We start from the raw sequence: 12,459 nt of genomic DNA on the forward strand, positions 1-12,459 counted from the left end.
GAAAGACTTGGAATTGCTATAATTGGTACCTAAGGTTTTACAAAGACGGGGAAATATAAAACAGGAAATGAAAATGAATACATGAAATATGATAAAATAAATAGATGCACTCAAATTGAACCCTAAAGAACTGAGAAAGTTCGACATGATTAGAGTACAGGTAGCTTGAATGTGGATCTGTAAACTGCACTAGAAATTTGGTGCAGCCACAAGAGAGGCCAAATCACTGTTAGCTTTTAGTAATAATCTCAAACATCAGGGGGAAACTGTACAAAATGTAGACCTCCTAGAGGACTGGTAATGTTAATGAAAAGAACATGCTAAATAAGATTATAGCAAGGAACATAAAAAGCTTTAAAGGTTAGCAAAACTTTTTATGCTTTTTATGCTTTGCTAACCTGTCTGGAGACAGACAGGGATCTGTTGCCTGGACGTGAAAATGGGGAAAAGAGACGCTACTAATGCTTTGTACCGGTTATTGGTGAGTAGGATTTCTGCAGTAGAAAGAGAGGCTTCTCAAAGCCAGGACTCCTAGGACTCAAAGACATGTTCTTGGAAACATGCAGTACCTACAATCTGTTTGTGTGAACTCCAGGTTGGGGGAAGTTTGCCCGATTGACTCGAGCGCTAACAAGCAGCAGGGGAGTCTTACAGCAGCTACAACCTACAGTTCATAAAGGAGAGAATGTCCATAAGCACTCCCGTCTCGCTGAGGTAAGACCGGCTTCAACCCTGTGGTGCAGCACATGTTAGTCAAGAGTTAGTCAATGTGTGTATTTTTCGCTGACGTCTTCCCCGTTGCGCCCTGCAGGTGCTGCAGCTTGGCTCTGACATCCTACCTCAGTACAAACAGGAGACCCCCAAAACCCCTCCTCACATCATCCTGCACTACTGCCTCTTTAAGACCACATGGGACTGGGTCATCCTCATCCTCACCTTTTACACGGCTATCATGGTGCCCTACAACGTCTCCTTCAAGACGAAGCAGAACAACGTGGCCTGGCTGGTGGTGGACAGCATCGTGGACGTCATCTTCCTGGTGGACATCGTCTTGAACTTTCACACCACGTTCGTGGGGCCCGCCGGCGAGGTCATCTCCGACCCCAAGCTGATCCGCATGAACTACCTGAAGACCTGGTTTGTGATCGACCTGCTCTCCTGCCTGCCCTATGATGTCATCAACGCCTTCGAGAACGTGGACGAGGTGAGTCTGCCGCTGCCCGAAGAGGCACCGCTCAAAGTCCAAGTTCGTCAGGCGGCTCGTTCGGTCGTGCTAGATGAAAAGCTGCTGTTTCCCAAAGCATACCGTCAATTTAAACGCTTAAATTGACAGATTCTAACTTTTTAGCTCTGTATTAGGTCACGTTTAATTGTCAATTTACATTAGAACCATTTAGTTTGGACATTTTTGCGTGTTTGAGGCGATGTCAGAATGCTCATTTATGAATTACCAAAATGTCTTTTCCATGGTGATGAGTGTTTGCTGAAGAGCCATCACAGGATCTTGAGATAATTGGCACATTTTAATTGGCAAAGTGGCGTTGCTTTGTTAAACTAGGGCGCACTCCAGAGCTCTGCGACACTGAAACCCGAAAACCATTAACGCCTTCTGACAAGCTGACGAGGACTGACTCATTGGAGAATGTGGTTTAAAGGCTTTCCCTCTTCTTTTTTTTTTATTGTAGAAGTGCTGAGCTCTACAGTTTTAGCTTGATATGCTATTTTTATGATTTATTTCAGGTATAGTGAATGAGGGGGTTTCTGAATATCTGGCTCCTTTTTTTTTGATTATCCCATTTTTCTCTTGGAAAAAAGAGTCCCATAAAGTTTATAGCACTCTCCAGAATTATTGGCAACGCTTTTTAGAGCAAGGCCTTAGAATTAAATTAATCTTTTATTGCAGTAGCATAATTTAACACAGATTTTTTTTTTTTTTAAAAAGAACGCTTTATCCCATACATCTCGACAGCATCACTTTTGTCTTTAGGAAAGCGCTAACTCAACATTTATGGTGTTTTACAGAGAAAACAAGGAAAATTTGAGAATTCCTCTTTGCAAAACCTCAATCATCAAGAGTACTGGGTCTTCGCTTTAGTTCATCCCACACGTTTTCTTTTTAATTCACATCTGGAAAGGAGGCTGATTTTGTCTTTGGTAAAGGAGATCTGTTTATTTGGTCAAATTTGATGACGCGTTATGCGGTGTTTTTTGTTGGAGGCCGCTGGGTTATCTATTTCAAAGAACTCATGACCTCGTGCACTCTAATGAAAATCCCTGGGTCTTTGGAAGAGAAACAGGCCCACAGCATCATTGATCATTTTAATGATTCCTCTGACTATAAGTGAAAGATCAGATGAGCAGCCAGAAACAGTTGGGTTCGATTTTATACCAGTGTGTTTTAAAAAAGTCAGTAGAGAGCAAAATCTGTATAATGCTTTTTATTCTCTTACATACAAATGCATTAGGAATACTAATACTGTTCCAAGGAAAAACAGAATGAATATTTATCTAAATTTATATCCCTCTGCAGTCAGTTGGGAAAGGCTCTGTCTGTTTTGTTTTGTTTTTTTTGTAAATACAAAACGTTCATTGTAATATAATGTAAAAAATGCTTGACAATTTAACATCCCCTTAAATCACTGAGCTAATTTTGAGTTGCATAACCACTGGCACCTTGGGTATCCTTAAATCCATTCGAAGTGTAGTGTAGTTTTCGGTTTTCTTCTGCAGCTTTTTTTTCATTTTGCTTTCCATCTTAAAGCATCTGAGAACATTTAGGCTGAGCAGCTCGTCATTTCCTGCACGTAGATTTTCCCCCGGCCAATCGATTGTTTGTGAAAGTGCTCGGCTCTTCGGCAATGACCCATTTTACTCAGATTTGCAGAGGGGAATTCTCTATAGCAAACATGTACAACACTGGCCACCTTCATCCATAAGTAGACATAAGACTGCTAATTTTCATTGTTCAAGTTGCTTTCTAAGGTATTCTGTGTGTCATCTTGTGTTTGTGTTTTAATGCTTTTCTATAACATGTGGTCATCTGTGCTTATGAATAAAGTTGGCTTAAATAAGAGCCACCTGTCTGCTTTTTCACAGAATGAGCCACATTACTGATTAAACTGTTATTTTAAGCATCCCGTCTGCCCCTTCCTTATAATGATTCTGTCACATTAACTTAGCATCAGCTAGCTGTTGCTAACATATTCAATGTGTTAGCAGCTTTTACGCTACTAGCTACTTCTGATTTGCTACCAAAATTGGAGATTGAGCTCATTTGTAATGTTGGACTGCTACTGTTTCAAACACTTCTAATCATTTCCAAAAAGTCAACACATATTTGACTTACTGAATGGCAGATTCTTTTGTTTCAAAGCAAAGATTCTTCCTCTCCTTCTCCTTCTTCTTTAAATTTTAAGGCACCTTGCATTCATTATTGTTGCACTACTGCCATCTGTTGGATCCTACTACTTATTCCTCAAATTCTCCCAACGAGTCCAGTATTTTTCATAAAACAAAAAACCTTCTCCTTCCCCTCGTTACTATTTAACTGATCAACCACATTCTCAAATTTCAATTCCCTATTAAAACCTAATTCTGTTTTCAGTAATCGTCTTTGATTTAGCGCAAGGAAATCTGTGTCACGTCACATTTATAACCCAGAAAACCGTGAAGACAACGATTACTAATGAAAAGTACCTAGACGCTGGGTATTGTTAATGGGCACCAGTCATTTTCACTTTGTTTGAAACAATTATACTTATCCTGCTGCAATAAAAGATTATTTTTTTGTACACCACTCTTTCTGATTGTATCATTTGATGTCAGTGAAGAAGATAAAATAAATAGTTTAAACCCCCCTTCACGGAGCCAGGAGAACGATTGCTCAAGATCAGTTTGGGAAACTTATTGGACAGATGAAAACGGCGGTGGTTTAACAGTAATCCATAAGGAGATGCATTGCCTATGTTTAATTCAATTCACATTGATTAGACTCAGCTCCGTGGTGTAACATTTGTCAGGTTTCATTTTGGACCATTGTGTGCTCGTGTCCCTCAAAGTGCTTAAACGTGTCACGGTTCCATGATTCACGTGTGTTATTGTGTCAGTGTGAACTGCCGCGATGGCATTTAATGTCTCGGTGTGTCGGAAAGAGTCGAGCCCTGGGTTTCAGCTCCTGGGGATTATAAGGTTGCTCACGGAGTCTGAGGTAACGTGAAAATCGGCACTAAATCTTTAAAATAGGGTCTCGGGTGTGGACAGACCGCATTGATCTGTTTCTGCAAGTCCAGCATTTTGGTCCTTTCGGGATCATTCAGGGCTGCAGCATCCGAAATGCTGACAAGCTCAAGTGTGGCAGAAATGTTCAGAGGTTTGCCTAGAGAGCAAAAATGAGAGAACTTTTATGGCTTCAGAAGGTGCTGTTTGGGGTTATTGTAACTTTTTTTTTGATTTGCTGAGAAAAGCAAAAGTTTTAATAGCATTAGAAAGGAGGTTGTCAAAAAATCTGAGCAATGGTTATGTGGTCTAATTACGTCAGCTAATTTACGGGACTAAAATCGCTTCCCTTTGCTTTTGGTGTAAAAGAACAATGTTGAAATAACAAAAGTATATTCATGTTTTAGTCTCTGAAGTGAAGTCAAATAAATATAATTTTGTGACATTTCTATGCAGGGTGTTGGATTTATTTATTTATTTTATATATTATTGAACGTATAATTAAAACCAAGGAAATGGAATAAAGAAAAAGTCACCAAATTATCAACAAAAGCAATAGGTCAGGAAATGGATCTAAAGAGTGGGAGAGTGAGAGAATAAATTAGTGGATAGAATAAACATTTGAACATTTCTGGACACAATATTGAATGTTTTTAGGAAAGTTTTCAAACCTGTACTGACTCCATAAATATTAGGGAAAAAGTTATATATATATATTTGGCCTCACCCCCTTCTCTTCTGCCTGTGTTCATGCATGGGACGTGATGGGAAGAAATGGAAATATATATATATATATATATATATATATATATATATATATATATATATATATATATATATATATATATATATATATATTTAATCATTTGCATGGATTTCATAAAAACACTGATTCACTGGGTTTCGAATAATTACACTTAAAATCAAAAAATGGATTTTAAAGATGTAAAAAAGTTTGAGACTTTTGGTTCTCCATGTTTTTTTACAGTTTAACTGAGATGTGTGCTAAAAAAACACATTCTAAGATTTTCCTCCCACTTTCTGCCTCCGACAACTCAGTGAATCCAGTAAGCTTCATATTGGTTGAAGGCGATGGTGCTGCTGCTGCAGACCTAATGACTGGCATGAATAACTTTGATGGCTGTTCCTCCCCAGCAGGTCTCCATTAAAGAAATGCTGGATGATGATTCAAGTTATTCATGGCGGTTTCTAAGTTATTCTTGTTTGGCGCATGCCTTGGTCACACCGTGCACTTCGATCAGTTTCAGTTTTGATTGCTGGATTTCATTTTTTGTTGTTGGTTTTTTTCCATGTATTTATTTGTTGCTTATCAGTAATTAAGTATTCTTTCTCATGTTCCTCGCTTTTGTTTCTTTCTTCTTTTTCCACCCCACCACCCCCCTCACATTCTGTTTGCATGGCCTCACCCTCTTTCTCTTCTGCCTGTGTTCATGCATGGGACGTGATGGGAAGAATTGGAACCACCGAGCTGTCACCCAAGTAGGCTTCAGTTTGATTGGAATATGATAATGCACAGATTTGGGTTTTTACTTTACTCATGCACTCTTAAACAGTTTGGATAAACTTCTTCATTAGGCTTCAGAGATGGCATATGTTGCACACTTTACGTTACTCTTGCAGCAAATGTTTAGAAATTTGTGGCAAATCTGAGCTTGGCTGCATCCTGTTAATGGCTGTCAAAGCCGGTCGAGTCTCAAGACTTTCTTTCGTTCTTTTTTTTTTTTTAAATGTCAAATTTAATTTTTAATTGCATTATAAGATCTATGGGATTAAGTCTTTATATCAGCGGTTTTGGATTACTTATGACAAAGCCATTGTAATTAATTTAACTCATTCTAGCATTAAAGTTGCAGATGTTACTTCAGACCACAGTTTCATGAAATGGAGTTGAAAGTCATCTGAAGGCTTTTCTTTCTTTCCTGCCTAACTGGGTTGAACCTAACTACAAACTTTAATGTGTTCCATTTGGGTTTTAGTTGATAGAATAAAACAAAAATAGTGCAATATTTGTGAAGTTGAAGAAAAATGATGCGTCTTGTCCATTTTATTTAACAAAATGACACACATTTGGATTCAGTTCCACGAATCAATACTTTCATCGCAGTTATAACTATGGATCCACTTTCCAGTCTAGAGAATTTTAACTGCATTTATTTATTTATTTTTGCAAAAGTGCTCAAGTTCAGTCTGAACCATTCGACTGTAACGCTGTGTGTTTAGGCTTCTGAGGCCTAAACACACAGCGTATCAAATGTTTTGGCAGCCAGGTTTTCTTTCAGGATTAGCCTGCTATCCATCTTCCTATCAACACTGATCGGCATCCATAGTTCTCCTGAATAAAGATGATTTCAGAATGATGTGTAAAAATGAATTTTCTGCCACAAAGGTTATTTTGAATGGAGACCAAGAAGTTCATTATTGTTCTCATCTGACTAAAAGCACCATCTTCCACGTTTGTCGTGTTCACTAGATGAGTTAAACGAGACTCTTACTGTTTTTTTTTCTTTATGCCACGTTTGCATAAAGACCAGATTTGTGAAGTTCAGAACTAATAGTTGTTCTGTCAACAGATTCTCCCACCTGAGCGGTAGATCTCTACAACTCCTCCACAGTTACCACAGACCTCTGATTTATCCTGATGGTCCATGTTTGTCAGTTTAAATGTGTTGATAGGTTAGCACCTGATCTGACTGGTGTGTTTATTGATCTTCATGACAAACCTTTATGGTATGAACAGAACAACTGTGTTTGTATTGTATCACCAATTGACTCTGTTTATTAATTAAACTGAAGGCCTTTGGTTGCACTGAATTGTATTTAGGAGTAAAAAGTTAAAGGCTCTGAATGCAAATGCACACCAAAAAGATTTGAAAACCAGATATTATTTTCCTTCTGCTTCACAACTATACATTGTGTTGGCCTGTCACCTAAAATATCTGTATAATAAATTGAAGTTGCGGTTGTAAAGTGACATAATGTGGGAAAGTTAAAGGCATACCAATAGTTTGATAAGGTAATTTATATTTAATATGACGTGATAAGTAGCGAGAAGTCAAACGTCAATAGGAAATAAAAGACCAATAAAACTTTCTCCAGCAAAGGTGCCTCAGAAGTACGGCAGGTTTGAAGGCTGAAAAAGGCCAAATACCAGAAAATCTACAATAAATAAGCGAGTCATAAGTTCAAAGCAGTTTGAATCTCAGCAGGGGCTGATGAGACGCAGGTGGAAACAATAAATATAATCACAGGGACAGAAAAGTCCCTGTGATCCAGATATAAAATCCACAGGGAGACTGCTGAAATAAAACAGAACTCGTAAGATAAACAAGGCGCAGAGGGGCCTAATGAATTGAAAAAGACACACTTAAACTGAGACTCTAACGTTTGCACTTCATGACAAGTGAAGCGAATAGCCCCAGAAAAAGAGATGGCATCGCTTTGTTGGTGGAAATGCCATAAGAGAAAAAATAAAATAAAATCTGCTGATCCTAAGCAGATTTTTTCATGAACTTAGCAGTTGGTTTATCAAAGTGTATCTTATTTACTTATGAGATTTACTATGATTTGTTGTTCATTATGAAATCCAATTACTCTTTTGTAGAGCAGTATCAAGTTTATTTTTTGTCCTTTACTACCGTAGTTCAGGTGTACCAGCAGCAAAGTGCCAGACAAACACGTGGAAAACTGAGCAAAAACAACAAAAAGAAGACGGAGACTGAAAAATAATTTCAAATAGACAAAGTAAATTAAAAAAAACTGTGCTTATGAAAATCCTTAATTTAGTGCAAATCAGTTTTATAGTTTAAAAACTGTTTAAATTGATTTTGTATCTTTTATAAATACCCTGTTTGCAAAAACATGGAAACCTCTGAAAAGAAATAAAGATATTTAAAAATGACTGAAAAATGAGCTGAAATCAAAAATTGTCAAGAGAAGTAGTTTTTGTAATGAGCTCAGCAGATGCGCAGATTCACCAGGTGTTTGCTAATTGCTGCTGCCGAGCTGAGTGGGTGAGATGTGGGGGAAACGAGCTCTGTGGGAAAGAAGCTGCAGCTCCAAGGACATACTTGAGGGAGCAAGCATTTAGGCACCCTGAAAGAATCAAAGCAACCCTCTAGGTATGTTTATTTTTATTTTTTATGAGGGAATAACATTTAAGGCTCAAAAAAAGTTGTATTTGTTTTCCATAATACACCCACTTTAAAAACTTGTTAGTTTAAATAAATATAAAGAATAAAACGTTGTCTGTCTATAGTGACTTTAAGTTAAAGTGTTTGGTAAAAGCTTAATAATTGCCCACAGCTAGCATTAGCCCTATGCTAGCTTGCTTAGCAGCTATAATGTTAATGCTATTCCAAGTAACGAAACACGTTTTCTGCTGTGAACTAAAGTCAATTCCACAACCCATTCACTTTAACATTATTACACAGCAACATTTCACCATCTTATTTTTTTTTAATTCAGCCTACGAAAGAGGCTCAAGGAAGTCTCGTGGGGTCTTTTTTTTCCTCTTTTTTCCCCAAACTTTATTTGATGAGAATATACAAGACCATCTTGAGCATGAAGAAGACACCCACTGGCCCTCTGGGCTCACTTTTTGCCAGCAGCTTCAACACTGGCCTTCTTGATGCCCTGCACTTTCTTCATTCTGTTCTTGCGTTCCTTGCGCTGTTTCCTTGAGGTCTTCTTATTCTCATGCAGACCATGTCTGGCAAGTTTGTGTTTGGGCTCGTTCTCCTTGGCATAGTCTAAAGAGTCGTAGACCATAGCAAAGCCTGAAGCCAAAGACAAATACAACATAGGGGTGGTCTTGTACATCTTGGCAAGCTTCTCCCTGATTTCAGTCTTTGGGACTGTGGCCTTGCCAGGATGGAGGGCATCAACAACCATCTGCTTTCCTCTGAATCAGTCGGTTTGTCATAAACTCGGGGGTCCTGACTGTTACTGTTTCGTTCATTTTGACGCCGGCCTCGCTCAGGGACGTAAAAGAGATGTCTCATGGGGGTCATTGTGTGTCTTAAAAAGGCTGTGACGTATGATGAGGCTCTTTCTATTGTCTTTGTTAGCCCAAAAAACTGGGTCGGCGTTCGTTTGAAACTGCGCAACTTATGTCCCAACGGTACCAACTCTGCATTTGGGTTTAATAAATAAATTAGCCCTATGCTAGCCGGAGCTGTCATCCTCCAAGTCAAGCAAAAGAAGATGACCTGGAAGATGACAAAGTGACAAAGTTTCAGAAAGAAAAAAACAAAACGCCTACAAACGGGTGATGCTGCAGAGGAGCAACTAATTAGATTGTTCTGAACAGGATGTGAATAAATTATGAAAAACTTGTGGAAACTTCTTTCCTTTATTGGATTGGCCCCAAGGTCTTTGTGGTGCATAGCTGCTGTAATGCTCCGTCTGGTTTTTCCGAGTGCTATGAATAATCTATTTTTTCACCACAAAGTGAGAAGTTAATAATTTAGCCCTCACATTTGACACAAAGGGGATGTATTATGTAAAACGTTGATAGAGGTGTCAAATGCGTAACTTTTATTCTCATTGCATAAGATTGATCAACTTCGAGTAAACATGCTCTTTTTAATTAAAATATGAGGAGGGGATCAAAAGCAGGCATCTGGATCTATCTGTAAAAAACAGATTGCCATACACTGTTTATATAGACACATGCCATTCTTTTGTTACTGTCTGACACTTAAGCTGCAGTATATAACTTTTATAAATAATTTTTTTAAACATATTTGTTAAAGCTGTTATATCCTGACAGTATAGTATGAGACAGATAATCTATGAGAAAATAAAGCTCCTCTTCCATGTGGTCCTACTGCCATCTGCAGAAATGCACTGCTCTGTCAGAAACCAGTCAGAGCCAGGAGGAGGGGCTTGGCGCTATCAATCACCCTCATGTATGTTCTTAAAATCAGACAAATGTTATCCTGCTTTAGGTCATCGAAATAATTTGTATTTGCTAAAAGCCAGAATAAATAATGAGAAGCATTTTTGAACAATTTTAGTGTCATCTTAAAATTCTGAATTTACAAACACTTAGCTTACTGTCCATTTAAACAAACAGGGAACACTCTTAATAGGTTCATTGACAACAGCTGAGTTAAATGGAGGCACAACTTTGGATGTACTTCAATGCAACGGCTCAAATACACTGATACCAAGGGAATATATGTAAAAAAAACAAACAATTCAGGCAAGTTTTCTAAAACAGAGTTGTGGACTTCTTCAAGTTTAAAAATTCTGCTTTTATCTGTTCACAGAATTATATGCAAGAATAGCCTCAGTGTGGGAATGTCTAACTACCATACCGTTCAGGAAACAAGCAAAAGGCCTTTTTAAGATGCTTATTGAAGCTGGTAAGAGAGAGAGCAATTATCCACACTAAAACCAATCCATGTATTAGGCTAAAAGGCCACTCAGGGAGAAAGAAGCTATTATTACAATAGGAACATAAAAAGCAAGATTGCATCTTGTAAGTGAACTTGGAGACAAAGACCATAACTTTTGGGGACATGTCCTCTGGTCTATGAAACTAAAATTAAAGTGTTTGCCCATAAAGGCCATCATTGCGTTTGGAGGAACAATGAGGAAACTTGCAAACTTGGGAAACGTCCATCAACAGTGAAGAATAGCTGTAGCAGCATTGTGTTGTGTAACTTTTTCTTTTGCTATAGGAGAGACTGCTGCACTTCACAAAGTAGATTGCACCATTAGGACATAACATTATTCCAAAATTATTGAAGAAACCTCTCAAAACCTCGACTAGAAAGTCATTGCTAAGGCATAACAAGTTTTGGTCCAAAACCACGGTGACCCCAAACGTACCACCAAACGAGTTACAAAGAGGCTTTCGGATAAAAAAGTCAGTGTTTAGTAGTGGCCATTACAAGTGTCTGATCTAAAGGCTGAAAAGTGATTTCATACAAGCTGAAGTTTAGGTGTCTGATGGGCATCTCTGACAGATCAAGTGACAGCCAACACAGCAGTTGTACTCGCATTGCAGACCACAGCACTTTAGCTAAATCAATACCCAGATAGTGCACAGACACACACATAAAGAATACCAACAGCACTGCAGAGCAGACTGATGGGATTGCAGTTGTCGCTTTGAATCAGTGAGCGGGCGTTTCAGGTTGCAGCTAAGCTGAGTAGACATTTAGCCTTTGGTTAGAGCTGCTTAGAGTTGTAAAGTTTTATCGCGTTGTAGGAGAAAGCTTTTGCAATCAAATCTTAATGATTATTTTTTTTTTTGTTTTTTTTTTTATTTATTATGCGCTTGTTGCTGCTAATAAAACATTTAGGGTGTGTTTTGCTTTTATATAGTGGCTACTCTGAAAAGCTTTCAAATTATATTTTATGTTCATATTTGCTGTAGGTTTTACTTCAATATTCAGATGTTAAAAAAATCTGTGAATCGGATAACGTAGGCCGCTTAATTTTATTTTGACATGCGCCAGTGGTCTGTCATCCTGTTAAAAAGGAAAGCAAGAGAAGAAACTACAGATCGCATTTTGCCTTGTATTCAAAATATAGAGAAATGTTTTTGACCAGCAGCATAATCAAATCCAAGTCAAAATACATAGGTTGCTGCAAATGAGCAAGAGTGAAAGTGAAAAACAACAAAAAAAGAAAAATCTTTAGTCCTTATCCAGCTTTTAAAATGTAGAATTTTTTAAGTTTATGCTATAGTAATGAAACTAAAAAGAATGTTACAAAGCAATGTAAAAAGTAAAGAATTGAGTCAAAATGTATAATAATTGAGACATTTATTTTCCTGACAAAAACAGATATTTTTTATTGACACTTTTGAGCACAAAGATGAATAAAAGAAAAAAACAACAACTTTTGCATATTTGGAAAAAAAACAAACTCTACTGAGAATCTCCCATTGCTCTTATCTGACATGTTTCCTGTTTGGCTTTTCTTCCAGGGAATCAGCAGTCTGTTCAGCTCTCTTAAGGTTGTCCGGCTCCTCCGTTTGGGCCGGGTCGCCCGCAAACTGGACCACTACATCGAATACGGGGCGGCCGTCCTGGTGCTGCTGGTCTGTGTTTTTGGACTGGCGGCACACTGGTTGGCCTGCATCTGGTATGTCTGCATGTTTGTCCCAGATCAACAAAACATTACATAACGCTTTTTCGCTCCGCAATATTGCAGCGCATTGATTGCAGAGCCATTTTATATAAAAGAGGTCAGTGGTGAAGCTTATCT

General features: G+C 38.1%; 1 protein-coding gene and 1 pseudogene across 3 annotated transcripts in view; one reads left to right on the plus strand and one right to left on the minus strand.

Moving 5' to 3' along the window:
- LOC103137419 (40S ribosomal protein S24-like) overlaps window positions 1–9,224 on the minus strand; it is a 74,354-nt pseudogene extending 65,130 nt beyond the window's left edge.
- The window catches only part of LOC103137420 (potassium voltage-gated channel subfamily H member 1-like), a 63,421-nt gene that overhangs the window by 20,634 nt on the left and 30,328 nt on the right, over window positions 1–12,459 (plus strand). For 2 of the 3 annotated variants that reach the window (XM_016670976.1, XM_007551153.2), the window contains 3 exons: window positions 596–714; window positions 812–1,204; window positions 12,179–12,336. In XM_016670976.1, coding sequence (XP_016526462.1) covers window positions 596–714; window positions 812–1,204; window positions 12,179–12,336 — 670 coding nt within the window. Of the gene's footprint in view, window positions 1–595; window positions 715–811; window positions 1,205–5,688; window positions 5,716–12,178; window positions 12,337–12,459 lie in introns of all 3 variants that reach the window. The other variant, XM_016670977.1, reaches the window with a different exon arrangement.

Source organism: Poecilia formosa, unplaced genomic scaffold (assembly GCF_000485575.1).
Source record: "Poecilia formosa unplaced genomic scaffold, Poecilia_formosa-5.1.2 Scaffold40, whole genome shotgun sequence".
Taxonomy (NCBI): Eukaryota; Metazoa; Chordata; class Actinopteri; order Cyprinodontiformes; family Poeciliidae; genus Poecilia; species Poecilia formosa.